Source organism: Neoarius graeffei, chromosome 28 (assembly GCF_027579695.1).
Source record: "Neoarius graeffei isolate fNeoGra1 chromosome 28, fNeoGra1.pri, whole genome shotgun sequence".
Lineage (NCBI taxonomy): Eukaryota > Metazoa > Chordata > Actinopteri > Siluriformes > Ariidae > Neoarius > Neoarius graeffei.
Window position 1 is genome coordinate 50,496,173 of NC_083596.1, and position 22,021 is coordinate 50,518,193.

The 22,021-nt window shown below is 43.8% G+C and overlaps 1 protein-coding gene across 2 annotated transcripts; it reads left to right on the forward strand.

Moving 5' to 3' along the window:
* Positions 1-407: 407 nt before the first annotated feature.
* agtr2 (angiotensin II receptor, type 2) lies at positions 408-20,519 on the forward strand. 2 transcript variants are annotated; one of them, XM_060913255.1, is made up of 2 exons: positions 408-601; positions 18,483-20,519. In XM_060913255.1, exon 2 carries the CDS (start codon positions 18,553-18,555, stop codon positions 19,675-19,677), a length of 1,125 nt encoding a protein of 374 aa, XP_060769238.1. In that variant the 5' UTR covers positions 408-601; positions 18,483-18,552; the 3' UTR covers positions 19,678-20,519. The 2 variants fall into 2 exon arrangements, with proteins under 2 accessions (XP_060769238.1, XP_060769239.1); XM_060913256.1 differs by lacking the exon at positions 408-601 and adding an exon at positions 13,113-13,233.
* Positions 20,520-22,021: the final 1,502 nt, after the last annotated feature.

The following is a 22,021-nucleotide window of genomic DNA, read 5'->3' on the forward strand; positions in this document are numbered from 1 at the left end:
GTAGGTGTGAATGTGAGTGTGAATGGTTGTCTGTGTCTATGTGTCAGCCCTGTGATGACCTGGCGACTTGTCCAGGGTGTACCCCGCCTTTCGCCCGTAGTCAGCTGGGATAGGCTCCAGCTTGCCTGCGACCCTGTAGAACAGGATAAAGCGGCTAGAGATGATGAGATGAGATGATTAAAAATCTGTTAGTCAAAAACAACACGTAGAAAAAACAGCACTTGTGTCTGTCTATTCCTTTTCTTTCTTTCTGTCTCTCTCTGGATTCTCCATTTTCCCTACTTTTTTCCTCTCTCTCCCCTTCTCTCTCTCTCCGGACCGCAGTACTCATAAAAAGCATTACAGGAAGTCTTCTATCAAACACTCCTCTTGTCCTGCCTCCCTCTCTCTCTCTCTCTCCATAGACACACTCTTACCCATACTGTCAGTACTCGAGAGGAAATGAGTGTGTGTTGTATGTATATACACGTGTGTGTGTGTGTATGAGAGGCAGACCTCTCTGCAGCAGTGTACAGTTTAGAAGATGATGAACAGATTGAACATCTGTTTGTGATTTCAGCTTCAGGAAAACTTCATGTCGGAATCATCGATCACAGAAACGGTAACGTGAAGTTTTTATTTTTATTAATGAACTTTATTTAACAGCATGTAAGATGTAACGTCATGTGCAGCGATCAAAGAGTTCTGTTCATAATTAAGAATTAATTCAGCACATTTTACGAATTATTTTATTAATTCTATCATGATGTAGAGTAAAAACTTCACAGGTTCAGTGTTTTCACTGTCAAAGTGTGTGTGTGTGTATAAATTAGTTAAATTAAACTAAATCAAATTCATGTGTTTTCAAAAAAATCATTGATGGTCAATGAATATGCTGGTCTTTCCCTCGTCATCCTTCTGAAATAACTGACATTAAAAAACAGATGAAACAAAAACAGAGAGAGAAAGAAAACTTTCTCAAAAGATAGAAATTGATCAAAATGTTCCAAAAGATTTGACCAATATGACGTGATGGAGCTTTCTTTGGGAAGATTCGTTGTTGCACTCACACACTCACACACGTTTTCACATGAACACATCGCGTCTCAGGAGATCATCTGGCTCTGTTTCCTCAGATATTAAACTGTCCTGTTCCATTTCTCCCTGATTTTATTGGGTGACACACTGACGCTGTTGTATTGACCTGCACACTTCTCCAGTTTGTCTTTCTGAGTAAATTCTTTTCATTTCTATGTGAAATCCTATAACACATGGTTTCTGTATCCAAGCAGAACCCCTTCAGAAGGCAGAACCCCTTGAGGAACCTGATGTTCTAACAATGTTATGTCTGATAACTGAAGCAAGATTTTTTAGATGAATAAAAACTTCTCAGACCTGAAGCATAATAACGCTGGGGTCATTCGAACATTCTGAAACATATTAAGCCACTTTTTTTTTTTTTTTAACTCGGTGCGATTCCAGCACTCTTTTACGATCTGTACGAGAGCCCAGTAAAACCTTGGCAGATTTCGATCGCACACTGCAAACATGTGCTCTAAGATGTCAGATTACCATGATGAAAATAAACACTCTGCCATACCATGTGTGCAGTGATGCGGCACAGGTTTTTCACTCTTCAACAGGAAACAGTTTCACGTTGTAATGACAGTAAATGAACTAAATGATACTAATACACGCCTGGAAGCTGTAATTCATTCTCTATTTATCTCCTGTTGTATAAAAAACTGTGACGAGACTTTCTCTCTGCTGCCGCAATTCAACATTTTCGCCATTGCCACCACCTGATTTGGAGCCGTCCAATGAGTGTTGTGTATTCCTACGCTGTCCTCCAATTGGTGGCTTTTCGACAAGTGTCGTAACAGGACAGTAGGAAAGTCCAAGGAGCTCAGTGCACATCTGAGAAAGAGGAAAGTCTCTTGGAGGCATTTCGAAACAACTGCAGATTATAAGCTCATCAGTTTAAACAGCTGTACGCAAGTAGAAGTTACCGGGAGGTGAAGCCACTTTGCTGGAAGAAGATCCAAACTGTCCCTTTCACCTGACAGGAAAGTGTTTTGGATGGTCAGGGAACCACCAAGGCACAGGTCTGCCATGAACTGGAAGCTGATGGAACACTAGTGTCACTGTCTACAGTCAAGCAAGTTTTATATCACCATGGACCGAGAGAATGCTGTCTCAGAAAGAAGCTCCTGCTCCAAAATCAACACCTTCAAAGCTGGACTAAAGTCTGCGGCTGACCACACAGACAAAGAAAAAGCCTTCTGGAAGAAAGTTTAGCCACAATGACCAGAGTATGTTTGGAGGAGTAAAGGTAAGGCATTCAACCCCATGAACACTGTAGCAACTGTTAAGCATGGTGCTGGTAGCATCAGGCTCTGGGGCTGTTTTGCTGCAAGTGGAACTGCATCACACAAAGTGGATGGAATAATGAAGAACCTCAGAGTTCTTCTGCATAACCTCAAATCATCAGAAAATTGGACACAATTCTGTGTTCCAACAGGACAATGACCCCAAACACACACCAGAGCTGGCTGTGGAGGATAAAGCAGGATGACATGAAGCTGAAAACAAGTCCTGACCTCAACCCTGTCAAAAATATGTGGACGCTGATTAAAAGTCAGGTCTGTTCCAGGAAACACACAGATTTAATAGAACTCTGCCAAGAAGAGTTGAATATCCAACCAGAAGCTCGTTGATGGCGACCAAAAGCGTCTGGTGAAGGTGAAACTCACTAGAGGACATTTAACCGAATGTTATGTGGCTGTATGTATAATTTTGACCCTCGGTTGCTGTCAGAAATCCCAAAACAAATTAAAAGCTGTGCACCAAATTCTTTTTTTTTTTCACATTCAAGCTGTATGTTGGACAATCACTTTGCCACAGACATTCATGTCCATGATGAGTGTATGTAAACTTCTGGCCTCAAGTGTATATTTCATTTGAGGAGGAAATTACATTCGCTGCATGGTCAAAAGTTTGTGGACACCTGACCATCATGCTCGTCTGTTTTTCCTCTCCAAAGTGTTACCGCAGCGTTGGAAGCAAAGTGTTGAGTAAAAGTACAGAGACGTTCCTCAGCCATTTTTAGTGGATTCTTTGAACCATTTTTCAAAAATATCCTCGTCAGCAAGAAGCTGTTCACGCGTCAGTTGCATTTAGCACTTACAAATGCATCATACAGCAGACTTTAAATAAAAGGAAGAGATTGTTCCACTGTGTTTTACAGACTGTACGACACCAGCGATGGAACTGCCTTGAATGCAGGAACTGATGCAGTTATTAAACAGCCATTTCCAGTCAAATTAAAGCTCAGGCTGGAGAGACGTTTCACAGCTAAAGTGCCTGAAGATATTCGTGCGTGTGTGTGTGTGTTTGGGGGGAGGGTCTGAGCGTTCTTTTCACACCATTCACACTCACATTCACACCTACGCTCAATTTAGAGTCACCAGTTAACCTAACCTGCATGTCTTTGGACTGTGGGGGAAACCGGAGCACCCGGAGGAAACCCACGCGGACACGGGGAGAACATGCAAACTCCGCACAGAAAGGCCCTCGCCGGCCATGGTGCTCGAACCCGGACCTTCTTGATGTGAGGCGACAGCGCTAACCACTACACTACCGTGCCGCCAGTTAAATATGTTATAAACATAATTGATACAACATGCAGGATTTAGTCTCGGACTAGACTGAATGTGTATGAGTTTGTAAAAGACCACAAAAATTGTGTGCTGCTTCGCTATGAAAAGGAATTAAACAAGTTTCCGCTTTGTTCAAATGAAAAGAAATTTGTGTGTATTTCATTATGTTTCTTGTTTCTCTTGAATTCAATCACATGCTCTTTAATGCCTAGGGTTGCCACCGTTCAGAAATGAAAATAAGGGACGCCCACCACGGCTCCTTGGGGCCATGACCACCACGGGCACGACTCCCATGGGGTGGGGTGCCCGCAGCAGTGGTACATTTTATTTTGTAGGTGTTTTTAGTAAAGGGGTGATCAAGAAAGCAATTACTCATACTTAAAGCTTGAAATGCTTTATTGCCAATGCTGTAAAAATGTTTAATGTACAAGTGGGCAACAATGAACTTTTAAAATATAATCTAAATATATTGAGAATTTGGGCGGCACGGTGGTGTAGTGGTTAGCGCTGTCGCCTCACAGCAAGAAGGTCCGGGTTCGAGCCCCGGGGCCGGCGAGGGCCTTTCTGTGCGGAGTTTGCATGTTCTCCCCGTGTCCGCGTGGGTTTCCTCCGGGTGCTCCGGTTTCCCCCACAGTCCAAAGACATGCAGGTTAGGTTAACTGGTGACTCTAAATTGAGCGTAGGTGTGAATGTGAGTGTGAATGGTTGTCTGTGTCTATGTGTCAGCCCTGTGATGACCTGGCGACTTGTCCAGGGTGAACCCCGCCTTTCACCCGTAGTCAGCTGGGATAGGATCCAGCTCGCCTGCGACCCTGTAGAACAGGATAAAGCGGCTACAGATAATGAGATGAGATATTGAGAACTTAACATTACTGTAAATGTAAGTGCATAACTGTTCGTGGCGTAGGGACTCTCTTTGTGAACCTTGGGGATATTTTTACTTAGAGAGGAAAAAAGAGAACAAAAAACAACAAAAACACAACAAACATGTATGTCTGCTTATTCAAGAATGCAGAAAACAAGAAAGTGCAAAACATGACTCCTTCCCTCAACAGTCCTGAGTTCATCAGGAACTGCTGTGTTTCTCTTGTCTGTGCAGCAGACCGGATTTAAACAGTCAACAGATTTCCCTCACTTCTTGGTGGTGGAGTCCCGGGTGCAGCAGACATTTTTAAAAGGCCCGGGTTTTTTGAGCAGTGCCGGTGTGTGTTGTCTGTCTCTAGGTAACCGTGACAGCGCCACACGCAGTGACGCAGGCAGCCAGGCACAGACGCACAGAACGTGACGCAGAGGGGCGGGGTTTGTGTCCTGGGTAGATCCCGCAACGGAGTATTTCCTGTTTTATTTTGTTCATTATTGTTAGATTTAGTGTTGATATGTGTGAGACAGACATGTGTATTGGACATTTATGAAAACACGGAACAAATCGCGTCCCGTATCGGTTCAATACGGGACACAAGATTTAATTGCCAAATAAAGGACGAGTCCGTATTTTACGGGACGGGTGGCAACCCTATTAATGCCTCAAAAAGGCACATCAATAATTTCTGGAGATTTGAGAGAAAAAAAAAAAGCTTTGCAAAGGCAAACATTGTGGACTGAAGTTAAATGAAGGGTTTGGAAAGAAATCCGTGACTGAGATCGCGAATATGTGTAAAATTCCTGATCCAGACATCATTTCATTAAAAGATGTCCTCTGACATGAAGTCGTTTTTGGAGATTGAAAAATGTGAGCACCAAAGATATGTAAAGTAATAAATGTTAAAGGGATACAAAATATAATATATACGGTTGCTGATGTGACAAAGTAACGTATTCTTAAGTATTCTATCAAATTTATATACTAGAAAACAACGAAATATCTTGGTAATTGTAAATATAATACTTTATACGCTAAACCGCACAAGAGTCGCCATTTTTAAAAGACCGTGACGTCAGCGCTACCCACTGCACTAGCGAAACTCTCCGAAATAGAGGAGAGAAGCGTGTAATCATGGCGTCGGGCGCATCAAGTGAAAGCGACAGCTCTGTCGAATCATACGAAGAGATCCCGCAAGACACACTGCAAGCAGGCTATGGCTTAGAAGGGTACCAGTTTGAACCTAGGAGAGGTACGCTCGACTCCGGTGATGAAATAAGGGAAGAAAGCTCGGATGACGGCGAGGATGAGACTGATGCTGACCATGGGCGTGGCGAGCATGGGGCAGAGCGTCTGCGTGCAGGTGACACGGCGTGGTGCTCGTGCGGAAAATGTAACGTGGAGTTGCTCACGAGTCCAGCAGAATTTATTTGCTGCAATGAGACAGGCGCCACCCGTGGACTTGCGAAATCGTTGCAAGAGGCAGAAACAGGTATTTCACACGTGCTATTCCCAACCTCAATGAGCCAACACAACTGGGCACATGCATACGTCATGAGTGTTACGCAGAGAAAATGAACGTGCATTCTGATTGGATAAAATTAATATCATGGCGGGCTGTTCAAACTGCGGAAATAGTTTGCTCGAGCTACTTTCAAAACACTATAACTTTCCAACCTTAGAACAAAAAACTTTTGTAAGTCTTGAATAAGGTTCGTTAATGTGTGTTTTATTGTTATATTTACTCTATATATTGCCCTCTGTTCCCCTTTAATCTAGCCAAGACAGGGACGTCCAGTTGGACAACGTATGAGACGTCCACACTGAGGGATGGCGCTTGCAATTTTTCATGATTCTATTTGCACCATTTGTATATTTACCTCGTCTCACTGCATAGATTAGACTATAACTGCATATGATTTCCAAATAAGTTGTCCAGCAGCGTCGAAAAAAGCCTGACAAGCAACAGGAAATTGTGCTGCGACTCAAACAGCTCCTGTGGCTACGATGGCAGATGTGCTAACCACCACTAGCCTAGCCCAGGAGCTCGAGAAAAACCGTGAGAGCCTTTTCTTGAGATGTCTCCAGACACCATTGGGCTCACACAACCAAACGAGAACAACCACAGAAAGCACACTCACCAACCACAGTGAATCCATCAAGAATAGATCAGATTTATCATCCAAATGGACACAGCCTTCACATCCGAAACAGAGGACCTCAAAAATCGATCCGGACAAGAGAATCTAAGACTAGTCGGCTTCCCAGAGACGACTGATGGAAGCTCGTCGTCAGGATTCATCTCACAGCTCAACCACAAAGTCATCGGAAGTGAAATTTTACCAAAACCACCGGAATTGAACGGAACACATAGAACACCAGCTCCAAAGCCAACCCAAGGCGGACAACCCCGGGCTTTCATCGTGAGATTCCTCCGCTCTGACAAACAGATCAAAGGCAACAGGATCCTCTTCTCCACTGATACAAGGTGCACTTGTGCAGACATTTTTATATTAGTACAGTACGTGTCGACGTCCCGAATGCTGACGATGACAAATTCATCTCGATGCTTCCATCATCCATTAGTTCTTTTTTGGAGGAGACCTAAACTGTGTCATGAGCACCCAGCTGGATCGCTCGAGCTCCAAGGTTACCACACTCTCAAAGACGGTCATCGTACTAACATCGTTAACGAAGGACTGTGGACGTCCCTGGAGATTTTTACACCCTGACACCAGAGCTTACGCCTTCTTCTCCTACATACATCAAATCCACTCAAGGATAGGGTTTTTTTAAATAAACAAAGTCTCACTACCATCATATCAGACCATTCCGCTTCATGACTTGACCTCAGATTCGATTCTCCATCTTCGTTACTCTCTGATGATGCGTCCGACGCTTCAATAATACAAGCAATGTATATGCTTTAAGAACTCAGATGAGATGAATTCATCACTGATTTGGGAAATCCTAAAAGCTTTTCTAAGAGCTAAAATTATTTCCCTCTCTGAGAGTAAACTGGATGTACAGAGCAGCATGAAATTCCAGACTTTCAGAACTGTTCTCAGAAATGGAGTCACCCCACATAATGGATCATAATGGCATTCTGCAGTTTCACTGTTGAAACACTGATTGTGATAAACATGTACAACCCCGATTCCAAAAAAGTTGGGACAAAGTAGAAATTGTAAATAAAAACGGAATGCAATAATTTACAAATCTCAAAAACTGATATTGTATTCACAACAGAACATAGACAACATATCAAATGTCGAAAGTGAGACATTTTGAAATGTCATGCCAAATATTGGCTCATTTGAAATTTCATGACAGCAACACATCTCAAAAAAGTTGGGACAGGGGCAATAAGAGGCTGGAAAAGTTAAAGGTACAAAAAAGGAACAGCTGGAGGACCAAATTGCAACTCATTAGGTCAATTGGCAATAGGTCATTAACATGACTGGGTGTAAAAAGAGCATCTTGGAGTGGCAGCGGCTCTCAGAAGTAAAGATGGGAAGAGGATCACCAATCCCCCTAATTCTGCGCCGACAAATAGTGGAGCAATATCAGAAAGGAGTTCGACAGTGTAAAATTGCAAAGAGTTTGAACATATCATCATCTACAGTGCATAATATCATCAAAAGATTCAGAGAATCTGGAAGAATCTCTGTGCGTAAGGGTCAAGGCTGGAAAACCATACTGGGTGCCCGTGATCTTCGGGCCCTTAGACGGCACTGCATCACATACAGGCATGCTTCTGTATTGGAAATCACAAAATGGGCTCAGGAATATTTCCAGAGAACATTATCTGTGAACACAATTCACCGTGCCATCCGCCGTTGCCAGCTAAAACTCTATGGTTCAAAGAAGAAGCCGTATCTAAACACGATCCAGAAGCGCAGACGTCTTCTCTGGGCCAAGGCTCATTTAAAATGGACTGTGGCAAAGTGGAAAACTGTTCTGTGGTCAGACGAATCAAAATTTGAAGTTCTTTATGGAAATCAGGGACGCCGTGTCATTCGGACTAAAGAGGAGAAGGACGACCCGAGTTGTTATCGGCGCTCAGTTCAGAAGCCTGCATCTCTGATGCTATGGGGTTGCATTAGTGCGTGTGGCATGGGCAGCTTACACATCTGGAAAGACACCATCAATGCTGAAAGGTATATCCAGGTTCTAGAGCAACATATGCTCCCATCCAGACGACGTCTCTTTCAGGGAAGACCTTGCATTTTCCAACATGACAATGCCAAACCACATACTGCATCAATTACAGCATCATGGCTGCGTAGAAGAAGGGTCCGGGTACTGAACTGGCCAGCCTGCAGTCCAGATCTTTCACCCATAGAAAACATTTGGCGCATCATAAAACGGAAGATACGACAAAAAAAAGACCTAAGACAGTTGAGCAACTAGAATCCTACATTAGACAAGAATGGGTTAACATTCCTATCCCTAAACTTGAGCAACTTGTCTCCTCAGTCCCCAGACGTTTACAGACTGTTGTAAAGAGAAAAGGGGATGTCTCACAGTGGGAAACATGGCCTTGTCCCAACTTTTTTGAGATGTGTTGTTGTCATGAAATTTAAAATCACCTAATTTTTCTCTTTAAATGATACATTTTCTCAGTTTAAACATTTGATATGTCATCTATGTTCTATTCTGAATAAAATATGGAATTTTGAAACTTCCACATCATTGCATTCCGTTTTTATTTACAATTTGTACTTTGTCCCAACTTTTTTGGAATCGGGGTTGTAAATATCATGGAAAGGAGCGGGAGTGCACCTCGCCACTCCGCCGTTGCTGATTTGCTCATCAGGTCATGACAATGCAGGCTTTTTAACACACACACACACACACACACACACACACACACACACACACACACACACACACACACACACACACACACATTTTTCTTGCCAAAGTGTTCCAAGTGATTTCATACCATTAAATAGTGTCCCAATACAGGAACATCAGACCAGTGTGTATCACCCTGATTTTCACGTTGTACTGGACTTGAATCTGACTCACCCAGATTAGGAACTGTAGACCTGCTGGGTTTTTATTTAGCTATTTGTTTTTAGACACGTTGTAGACATTGTGCCCGTCTCTTTGCGTCGGATTGGCAGCCTGTCCAGGATGCGCTGTACCCCACCTCTCGCGCGATTCCAGCTGGGATTGGGTCCAGCTTCTCTGCAATGCATAAGTGGTATACAGAATGAATGCAGACATCATTTTTAAATCTGCTGCCATGTTCTCCAGGCAGAAGGTAGCTCTGGAGCATTGGTGTAGCATGAAGGGCTTGGGTAAGATGTGACACTCAAATAGCAAAGTGTAAAACAGAAAATAAAACACTTTCTAAATTCAATGAGTCCTGGGCCACACAAAGGTGGGCAGCACAAACTCCAAAGATCCAAGGATCCGACAAACGAAGACAAAAAGTACAGCGGTTCATGCAAGAGAAACTGGCGGCATGAAATACAGACGAGAAACATCTTGGACTCTTACAGGAGAGGATCAAGAGTTTATAAGGAGCCAAATAAGCAAAGAAGTATAAATTCATTTCACTGAAAACTGGCCAACTTCGTTAGCGAGGAGTGAAACCAAACCAGAACTGAAGACCAAATATGGAAAATGGGAACCTCAGTAAATTTAACCTGCACTTCAGCAACTCGATCCCAAATCTGAGCCTCAGACACTCATGGGCCATGAAGGATCTGATATAGTCCGGACAATTTCCTGGCTACAAGCTTCCGAATCTTGATGGCTAATTGGTCAGAACTGATCTTGATCGGCTCTCTGCACATCCCTTTACACACACACACACACACACCAGGCTCTGATGTGAAACTGTTTTGAACACCATGACACACAACGAGCCTTTTAAAGCAAGAGAGTCATCACTGATTCATTGATTCACTGATTCATAATTTGTCTCATACACTGATTCATTATCAAGACATGCCACAAAATTCACAATTCACAAAAAAAAAAAACCTTTCATACGTTCAACAGATAAAGCTTCACCTCCTCGCACAGACATTAAACAATCTACACTCACTGGCCACTTTAATAGGAACTGGTTGTTGATTCTAAGATCCCTGTTCTTGGCTGCAGGAGTGGAACCCAATGTGTTCTTCTGTTTGCTGTTGCATGCTGAGATGCTTTTCTGCTCACCACGGTTGTAAAGAGTGATTATACCGTATGAGTTACTATATCCTTCCTGGCAAAAAAGAAAAGCTTGAACTACCTCCAATCTGTCCATTTTCTGATCTCTGCCCTCTTTATCAACAAGGCGTTTGTTTCCACCCACAGAACTGTCGTTCACTCACTCAGGGTTTTTTGTTTTCCGCCCCATTCTGTGTAAACTCTACAGACTGTTGTGTGTGAAAACCCCAGCAGGAGATCAGCAGCTTCTGAAATACTCAAACCTCACACTCATCTGGCTCAAACCAACACCCATACTGCCACAGTGAAAGAAAGAAAGAAAGAAAGAAAGAAAGAAAGAAAGAAAGAAAGAAAGAAAGAAAGAAAGAAAGAAAGAAAGAAAGAAAGAAAGAAAAAGTCACACTTCACTGTGAGATCACAATTTTTCCCATTCTGATGTTTGAACATTGTGAACGTTAACTGAAGCTCTGGATTTGCATCTGCGTGATTTTATGCATCAAGGGATCGGTTATTAATAATAATAATAAAGTTCAATTTATATAGCGCCTTTCACAAACCCAAAGACGCTTTACACAGGAGTTACCCCACAAAGAAAAAAAAAGCCACACAAGGAAGAGTAGTGTGAGGTAAAGAGAAAAGTTTTCAAGTTGGCTTTGAAGGAAGAGAGAGTGGAAGAGTCACGAAGCGATTGTGGTAACGAGTTCCAAAGTTTAGGAGCAGCAACACTGAATGATCTGCCACCCATAGATGCCAGTTTAAAACGTGGAACAGTCAGAAGTCCACAGACAGAAGATCTGAGGGAGCGGGAGGGACAGTACAAATGAATTAGCTCACAGAGATAGGAAGGGGCGAAACCATGAAGAACTTTATAGGTTAAAAGCAAAAAAAGCTTTGTATTTAATCCGAGCAATAACTGGCAACCAATGCAGTTGCTGTAAAGCAGGAGTGATGTGAGCAGTGTGCTTGGTGAGTGTGAGGACTCGAGCTGCTGAGTTTTGGACGGACTGCAGGCGATTGAGCAATGTGGCAGAGAGACCATAAAAGAGAGAATTGCAATAGTCAAGACGAGAAAAAATAAACGCATTGACCAACATTTTGGCATCAATTTCCAAGAGAAGAGGGTGGAGACGTGCAATATTGCGGAGGTGAAAGAAAGCATTCTTAGTAATGAGTTTAAAGTGCATATCACGGGTAAATTCAGGAGCAAGATCAATGTAATTCTTCTATTTTATATTAAACTTTGGTCAAATATCTGCCACATTCTGCATTTTGTGCAATTTTTTTTTACCTTGCGCAATACCAGAAAAATTCAGTTGAAATCAAGCCATTTGAGGCGAACTGGTCCACCTCTGAAAAAACTTCTCTCGTCTCTCGTCTCGTCTTCTTCCGCTTTATCCAGGACCGGGTCGCGGAGGCAGCAGTCTAAGCAGGGAAGCCCAAACTTCCCTTTCCCCAGACACCTCGGCCAGCTCCTCGGGAAGAACACCGAGGCGTTCCCAGGCCAGCCGAGAGACATAGTCCCTCCAGCGTGTCCTGGGTCTTCCCCGGGGCCTCTTCCCGGGGGGACATGCCTGGAACACCTCCCCAGGGAGGCGTCCAGGAGGCATCCGAAAAAGATGCCCAAGCCACCTCAGCTGATTCCTCTCGATGTGGAGCAGCAGCGGCTCTACTCCGAGCTCCTCCCGAGTGACTGTGCTTCTCACCCTAAGGGAGCGCCCAGCCACCCTGCGAAGGAAACTCATTTCGGCCGCTTGTATCTGCGATCTTGTCCTTTCGGTCATTACCCAAAGCTCATGACCATTCAAGCACACAAACCCCTCCACCACAATAAGGTGGCAGTTCTAGGAGGGGCTGAAAAAACTTGGCATTTGGATTTCCCGGCAAACATTGATTTTCGTGACGTCGCGTGCGGGACGCCTCCTTCTGAATCCTATGTCAGCGCTGGTTTGTTTATGAGAAAACGACCTGGTGGTTTTCTGCAAATTTCTTCAACGTTATCACGTAATTATTAAAATGCTTAAAAGATGTATCGTAGGAGGGTGTAGCAACATTACATTCTTCATCCAAAGGTGAAGTAACATTGTGCTCAAGTGGCAATTCCATATTTCAATGCAGAATCGCTCGCTGCTAAACTTGGTCTACACAGGCTGTGCAGTGAAACCGTGCAAGCTCGCGCAGCCTGCTGGCGCTTCCGCAGGTGACGTCACGAATCTGGCTCCAGACTCCCTTGGGATTTTTCCAGACGCGTTTTGTTATTTTATTTTTTTCTGCTGTAGACAGATGGCCTTGTGCAAAATTACCCTTCTGGATGAGTGTGTAAAGGGACACACTTTCATGTAAAAAAAAAAGAATTTGGTCCTGGATATGCACTTTAAATGGGGTTCAAACGTAAGGGTGGAGTCAAACTGATTGGAGAACTGCAGAAAAACGCTGCAGGTGGATGGATGGGTGTTCCTAATAAAGTGGCCGGTGAGTGGACATGCAACAGGGCGAGACAGAGAAATAAAGAGAATAAACCACAGAGGCACGATTCCAGCAGCTGAGGAACATGGGGGCTTCCAACACGTGCGTAAACATGTGGCGTAGCCTTTCTCACACACACACACACTCTTTCCATTAGGAACCCAAACCCGTTCACACGCGACTCCTCTCCCAGAGGCTCGCTGTCAGGGGGAATCTGCTTTTCTTTCTGAGGGTTTATTAGTTTTTTCTGTTCTCTCCAAGTTGAGGCTTTCACGTGTCGATTTTCACTCACTCTCACTCAGGCTTCCTGTCCAAAGCTTTCGCAATGCTGTGAAAATCCTGGGGGTTAAAACACATGATCAGGAATAGCTGTACTATGAAAACATTTCATAACACAGAATACAAACTTGTTTGTGTTCTCTTTCTTTCACTCTGCGCTTTAGGGAAACCTGGTGTTCCTTTAATTTTGCTGCAGAATTTCTTCACAGAAAGCTGGTGTTTAAATCGCCAAAAGAATCTCACGTTTTTGTGCGTTTTCAAAGTATGTATCTATTTTCACTTTCCTGAATCCTGCAATTCCTCTCAAAGAGAACGTTGTTCAGAGGTTTCTAGGGCGTTGTAAATTTATTCCTCAGTCATTCTGAGAAGCGACACCACAAACGTTATCACACTTTATCACACTTCTTTGCAGTTCTGTTTCTCCTCGTTTTCTCTATGCTTTCATTGTGCTCTTGTCAAGTGCACAACACCTACGCACATTATGATGTTGCCAAGAGAGAAGATCCCTGGGTCTGCAAGAGCGAGATTTTACATTTCATTGCATATTTGATTCCACATCATCAGCGCTCGACTTTCGTTTCTTCAGCTTGATATAATTCTGAGCACAAATTACACAAGTTTCAGTGTCACATGGCTACTGAGGAGAACATCAGATACACACTGAGAAGTGAGTAACACAAGAACAAGGCTCAGATCTCTAATATTTGCTCTGCATCATCAAGTAATTAATTGAGTGACCAAGAACTGCCTACTTTCACAGAAAGAGTCGATGTGACTGACATGGCAGATGACCAACCACCACTGGCATCTCATTGCCTCGGCACCCGTCAAGGGGTGGGACATACGTATCAGGCAGCAAGTCAACAGTCAGTTCTCAAAGTTGAGGTGTTGGAGGCAGGAAAAATGGGCAAGCGTAAGGATCTGAGTTACTTTGACAAGGCCAAATTGTGATGGCTCGACAACTGGGTCAGATCAGCTCCCAAACCCAGAAGACATGCACAATATTAAGCAGGAGGTTTTCTAATCAAACATGATATACAGCAAACACTCTCCAGGCCACCAGGGGGTGCTGTAAAATGCAGAATTAAAAAAGAATACAATGTAATTACATATTTTGGTGATAAGGGACAGGAAGGCCATGGGCGTTACCATGGTTGAGGCTTTTCCAGGGTGCCCTCTTGTGGTCGGCCGCTTGAGAGGAATGACTGAGGTGGGTGTGAGGAGTTGGGGAAAGTACGAGGTCTCTTCGGAACCCCAAAGGTTCAGTAACATCCCTGCTATCCACAGACCTTTTCTTGTAACCTCTTCTCAAACAAAGATAATTTCATTATTAAGAACAACATCATGTGGACAAGATGTGATCATTTTGATGTCCTGAGGGTCGCTTTTCTCCGTTTTGGGACTATTTTCCTCCCTCTTGAAGTAAACAGCACGACCCTACAGAAACAGGAAACAGCTGAACATGAGGAAGGAGCTTTAACTAATGAGCATAACTCTGGAACTGCATCACACCAAGATGGCAACGTGTGGAAAACATCATGACTCTGCATCGACCTCAAAGAGTTCTGAGTTGCAGGGATGTAATTTGTGGTTGACGTTCGCGAAGAGATCCATGAAACAAAAAACAAATATATATATTTTTCTCTGTTATTGCTTTTGTGTTTATTGTTTCTTTCTCTGTAAGATGTCTGTGAAGGTTCTCAGTCATCCAGGTCATCGCAAACCGTAGGTGCACCGTTCACACCTGGCCTCGAGTGACCCTAGCAACCTACAGGATGACTGAGAGGGTCAATGACCCATGTGACCTCAACAACTCTCCTTAGGGTTGCTTTTGGTCCACTGGAGGTGAAATACCAGGAACTCTCCACGAGTCAGACAGAAGTGAAGAAGCCTTTCGGATGAGAGGTGAAGCGTCTTCAAGGATTTCAAGCAAGTCCAATTGCCTTCTCTAGCACCTATGGTTTCTCTGTAAGATCAAAACATTAGGTGAACTCCATACTCAGACCAATCCAAGGCAAGCACTGCAAATTCTTCATCAGATTTTGCACATTTCATCCTTCAGTCGATTCCTGTGGTAGATCTGTACCTTCACGTCAACCTTTTGGTTTCCATCACTTTTTTGGTGCGCTTTCTAGCTGATTTGCGTTCATATTTTCCTTTTCTTTTCCGTTGGCTTTTAGCTGGCGGGAGAGCAGAGTTCGCCATGTTTGCCCATGCTGACTTGTTCTGGTTAAAAGTAGGTCAAACACGCCCCATGGTGGTCACGTGATATTGTTGTTCACTTGCTTCAGTAATCTCCAGAAAAAAAATTCATAAAATGCAAGACGCTTTTGATCTCAGCAAAACATTTACACACAGGAACTGCGGGTGGTAAAAGAGAGCAAGTGGACTTGCTTGAAGATTCTTGAAGACGTTTCACCTCTCATCCGAAAGGCTTCTTCAGTTCTGACTGACTAATAGGCAGTATAGAGATCTTGCAGTCACGTGACCAGAAAGTACACAGCCGCCATCTTGTCGGTAAAAAACACAGCTGAATACTGCTGCACTCGTGTACAGAATGGATCAATTTCAACCGACGGACTACACGGCTCATTTTTCTAATGAACAGATAACTAGATATATGTCTAAAATAAACGATCTACAGATTAGTGACCCTTATGGCTTACCGGACGTAGTTTTCACGACCGTGTCAGTGGATATTGAACTGCCAGCGGAATACCCAGACGTGTATAATTACCTCATTAACTTTCCCTCGCTGTTCAGTGGTGAAGCACTGCGTGCTTATAAATCTCTGGACAGTTATCTTTACAGAAATTCAGGATTTGTCAGCGACTCAGATGTGGCATCTTGTAAACAAAAAAATAATCCTCATTGGACGGGTAAATCACTTAAGTATTGAGTATAGCACTGACCAGACGATTATAGAATAGAATAAGGTAATTCCAGCTGTAATTCCAAATCGTCCGTCTTGTTTACCATGGATCTGGCATTGGAGAGGTAGAGGCTTAGCAGTGGAGATTTGAGTAGCTGTTTTCTGAGCTTAGTCAACAGGCCGGCTCTGCAGCCTCGCTTTTGCTTCGGCTCCCGGTGCCGCCTCCTTCGCTTTGCTTCCGATAACAATCCACGGAGACCCCGCTGGTCTCGCTATCTCGTCCGGAATGTTGTGCATGCGATGGAAATCGCTACAAACCGTCATTTTCTGCTGGAAACCAATGTCCAGTAAGTCCATACGGTTGTAGTGGATATTGAAGTCCGGTACAGACGAACAACACGCAAAAATACACACAAAAAACATAAAAAACGTGCACAGGTAGGGAGAGCTTGTAGCCGCAGCCGTTGTAGTAGAATTGTATATAGTAGGGTTTTCCAGAAGAAAAGGTAGAAGTAGAACCAGAAGTAGAAGGCGGAAATATGGCGTTTGACCGACAAGATGACGTCTGTCACAATCTGGATCGGCTGTGATGTCACATGCAAGTGCTCCATCAGGTATTTATCCTCTCATGGATGAAAAGCAATCCTAAGGTGTCGTTGAGCCATCCTGTTGGTGTGGGTCACTGGGGGCTGGGTGTGAACGGCCTAAAGTCTCGTTGGGGTGATCAATGGATTGCTGGTTCTCTCTGTCCTCCTGTGAGTCACTGAAAACAGCTGGGTTTTGGTGTGCATTCAGTGGTCTGGGAAGTGTGCCAAGGACTGCATTGTAGATGGTTGATAAATGATGTCTTAGACCCCCACCTCTGTTCAGTGATGGCCGTTCCAGGTTGACAAAAATGGCTTCTTTAACTCCTCGCTCATACCAACGATCCCCTCTGGCTAAAATGTGTACGTTGCAATCCTGAAATGAGTGTCCTTTGTTGTTAAGATGAAGATAGACAGCAGAGTCCTGGCCTGAGGAACTGGCTCTCCTGTGTTGAGCCATGCACCTGTGAAGTGGTTGTTTTGTTTCCCCAATATACGAATCCGTGCATTCCTCGCTGCACTGAATTGCGTACACTACGCTGTCCTGTTTGTGTCTGGCTATTCTGTCCTTAGGGTGGACCAGTTTCTGCTTCAGGGTGTTACTGGGTCTGAAATGTACCGGAATGTTGTGTTGGCAGCACGGTGGTGTAGTGGTTAGCACGGTCGCCTCACAGCAAGAAGGTTCCGGGTTCTAACCCAGCAGCCGGCGAGGGCCTTTCTGTGTGTAGTTTGCATGTTCTCCCCGTGTCTGCGTGGGTTTCCTCCGGGTGCTCCGGTTTCCCCCACAGTCCAAAGACATGCAGTTAGGTTGACGTGGAGCGGCCTTGGGCTGAGGTGCCCTTGAGCGAGGTACTGAACCCCTGACTGCTCCCCGGGTGCTCTGGTGTGGCTGCCCACTGCTCTGGGTGTGTGTGTGTGTGTGTTCACTGCTTCAGATGGGTTAAATGCAGAGGATGAATTTCACTGTGCTTGAAGTGTGCATGTGACGAATAAAGGTTTCTTAGTTCTTCTTAGTTCTTTGTAGAAGATCCTCCTGAGTTTCTCAGATAGACGAGAAATGTAGGGAATGACGATGTTCTTGCGTTTGTTCCTGTTATCCTCCTTGTCCGTTATGTTTCTTTTTCTGATCTTGAAGAAAGACCAGTTGGGATACCCGCAGTTCTGAAGTGCTTTCTTGATGTGATTCTGCTCAGGATTGCTTTTCATCCATGCTTTTCATCCACTTGCTTAGGACTGCTTTTCATCCATGAGAGGATAAATACCTGATACTCCCTATTAGTCAGACAGAACTGAAGAAGCCTTTCGGATGAGAGGTGAAACATCTTCAAGAATCTTCAAGCAAGTCCAGTTGCTCTCTTTTACCACCCACAGCTTACTATGACCTGGATGACTGAGAATCTTCCCAGACATTTACACACAGGATACATGGTGTGTGTGTGTGCAGTAGCACAACATCTCGAAACTCCCATGGCAATAGATAGAGAATATTTTACCCAGAATTCAATTTTGCAGTCAGAACGTTTAACTGCTTCCTTATGTTGGCCATAAAAATCTACAAAAATGTTTTATTGTACCATTTCACCCATTGTCTCTTCACTTTCTTGTGTCTTTTGCAGATCCCTGATAACTCCACCCAATCAAAGTGAATTTCATTGAAAAAAAAAAGATCCAACCTCTGACATCACCATGGAATTGGACTCCGCCCTCAACCTGAGTACCATCAACGAGTCCACATCCCTCCATGAAGTCTCAAACCAACTGTGTGATTTTCTCTCGCTCGACAGCTCGGACTACCAGAAGACCCTCATTCCTGTTGTTTACTTTCTAATCTTCATCCTGGGTTTCCTCGGGAACATGCTAGCGGTGTGCGTGCTGGGTCAGAAGTCACTGAGATGCACTGTTGCGAACATGTACCTGTTAAACCTGGCTCTGTCTGACCTTGTCTTTCTTATTGGTCTTCCGTTCTGGGCAGTGCATTACCTCCGGAATTATGACTGGCCATTCGGATGGTTCATGTGCAAGTTTTGTGGATTTTTAACCTCGCTAAACACCTACGCTAGTATCTACTTCATCATGGGAATGAGCATTGATCGGTATCGTGTCATTGTCTCCCCACTGCATTCGCACTGCACCGAGAGTCGGTATTACGCCAGGACTGTGTTTCATGCCAGGTGCGTGTGCGCCGTGATCTGGGTCCTAGCGAGTCTCACAACCATTCCAGTGCTTGTTTTCAGGGAAACGCGTCACTATGTTGAGAATAATGTGACAGCCTGTGCGATGAACTACCCGACTAGGCAATGGCACGGAATGCTAACTCTTGCTAAGAGCACTTTCGGCTTCCTGATCCCTTTTATAGTCATAGCGACGTGCTACGGCCGAATCAGGTGTCACCTGTTAGCATCTCCGGAATTGGTGGAAGCTGATCCTTCACGTTTGGAGCGTGTGCGCCGCGTTGCGCTCGCCATAGTCACAGCTTTCTTCCTCTGCTGGTTCCCATTTCACACGTTGTCCTTCATGGGCGTGTTGCAGGAGTTCGGCATGAACTGGAGCTGTAAAGTTCAGCAGGTGATGGGCATCATGACGGCTCCTGCTCTCTGCCTTGGCTTCGCCAACTCTGCCATCAACCCGCTGCTCTACTGCTTTGTGGGAAATCGATTTCGCCAGCAGCTGCGCCGCCTCTGGAAGGCGAAAGGGCAAAAGTTTGGAAAGCAGAGGCGTCACTCTGTCAGCATGCAGATCAGCTCCTTCTCGCGAAAACTCAGCGACACCAAAGACACAGTGGCCTCTGTTACTGTGGAGGACAAACAGTAATTTATACACAAAGCAGGATGGAACTTTTTCATAGAGGACTTTGCAGGTCATGGGGTTAAAGATGTTAATGACCGTAGTTCATGATTCAGCTAGCTAACCCCACGTATTATTGTTGTTTATATGGACAATGTTAAAGCACAGTACACGAAAACGATCACGATTCTCAACATTTTCCTCAGATGTCTTGGTCAATTACTAAGAAATGCCCCAATAATTATGAGCCCCACACCAAAAGTCTGCGGGTTCTGACAAACCAACAACAAACAGTGACCTCTACTGGACCGGAGAACAAACTGCGACTCACTCGTCCCCTCCCTCAAGGACGAAGGACAGGAGTGGAACATGCATGTCTTTGTATCTGGATATACTTATGTTCAGTTCTCCTGTCTTTTACTCATCATGGTGACATCTAGTGGTGTGGAGGACAACCTGTATCACATGCCATCACATGCAGGACAGGAGCCGACAATTAATTCTCATTGGCTTCGTAGAGCACATGATCTTGATCTCGATCTAGACCTTTCCTTATGAACTGATGTAAAAATTACACAAGCGCACTGTTGTACTGGATTCAAAATGGTTTCCTTTTAAGCTAGCACACTGTATAGTGCACTAGAAATCAATTCAGAGTTATTTAAGACACAAGTTCTGAGTAGTAAGATATATAGAAAGAAATGTTTTATTTTTTGTTAATTACGGAACTATAACATGCACCTATTTAGCATGCATCACATTTGCTAGTGTTTCAGGGAAGAGATGTTACGCTAAATCATGCTAATATTATAATGCTGGTTGGTCATCAGTAAAACTTGTTAGATCACAATAAAGGCACGTTAGAAAAACGCTGTGCTACTGGAACCTGTTTAGTCGGTTAGAACGACGTCTAGCGAGCCAGAACTCGAACTCGGATAAAGCCTGAACACGATCAGGCAGATCAGACCATGGAGCTGTACGCTGATTTCTTCACACATACGTTGGACACTTGAGCTTTTTGTTTGGGCAGAACAATTTCACGGCCCGTGCAGTGCCTGGGGCCACTAATCATCGGAGAATGTTAGCAATGTCAAAAAATTGCACAGAATGCATTACATCAGCGATCGCAACTAGTGCATGCGCGCACACACACAGCAGATAAGCCCTCTCTGTAATAATGTGTGTGTTTTATGGACAGATTTAATGTCTTGGAGTGCTTTTCTTGGCTAATCTGCTGGCAGGTTTATTGCATGTGCGTGTGTGTATATGTGTGTGTGTGTGTGTTGCTTTTTGCCCTGGAATTAACCTTTTTGTTCCCAAATGTTCCCATACTTTTACACACACACACACACACACACACACACACACACAAAACACACACACACTACCACTCAGGTTTAATTCCTGGCTGATAAATAAATAAATTTTAACGAACTTCAAAACACACACACACACACACACCTTTTTCATCACATTTTTGAATCCAATTCTCCGTCAAAGCTTCGGAAGACGCGAGAATGAACGATACACTTGGACATTTTGTGTACTTTAAAAAAAAAAATCAATTTATAGGTGCATTGAGAAAGTACGACAGCCTGCACGAGGGTAAAATAACAGATGACATGAAAATATTGTAAGAAGATAAGCGTGCAAATAAAGACTCACAAGAACTATTCAAGTAAATAGTAAGTAAGTAAGTAAAAAATAAATAAGCACCACTAATATGCTATGTTGTAAATTTTAAATGGATTTTATTGGACAAGTACAACTATACACTGAAGAGGAAAAAAAAATCCTTCTTTTAATTTGAATTCTTAAAAAGTTCATAAACGTGACTTATTGTTGAAGCTGAATTTCTGATTGCTGTAAGTAAAGATATAAAGACACTCAGCTTTTCCGTACACACGGCCGAGCTACACGTCCAGCGTTTGTGTTCTCGTACAACACGTGATCATGAACAAAACCAAAAATGTAACTCCAATGATATAAATACAGCTGAAATACTGAAATATGAAAAGATTCACGGTTCTCTTGGGAAACTGCGATTATTCCCGCGTGCTTGTGTGGAACATGGGACAGGCTGAACAAATGTGCAGGTTGATTTGCGACACGGCAAAAATAAAAAAAAAATAAATAAATGAAACAAAAAACCCCACTGCCCCTGTGTGGAGACGGTAATGCAGCCCAGCTCTGAGCGTTTCACCTAAAACTCATGGATGATGTGTGTTTAAACTTTCTCAAGCCCTACAAATCCTCTTCACGCCATTAGACGAACTCTCGGTGTTGAAGAAATGATGAGCTGAATGACATTCTGAGTGGATAAGCGTGTGTCTGTGTCTGTTTCAATAATCCTCGAGCTCTCAAGTAACAA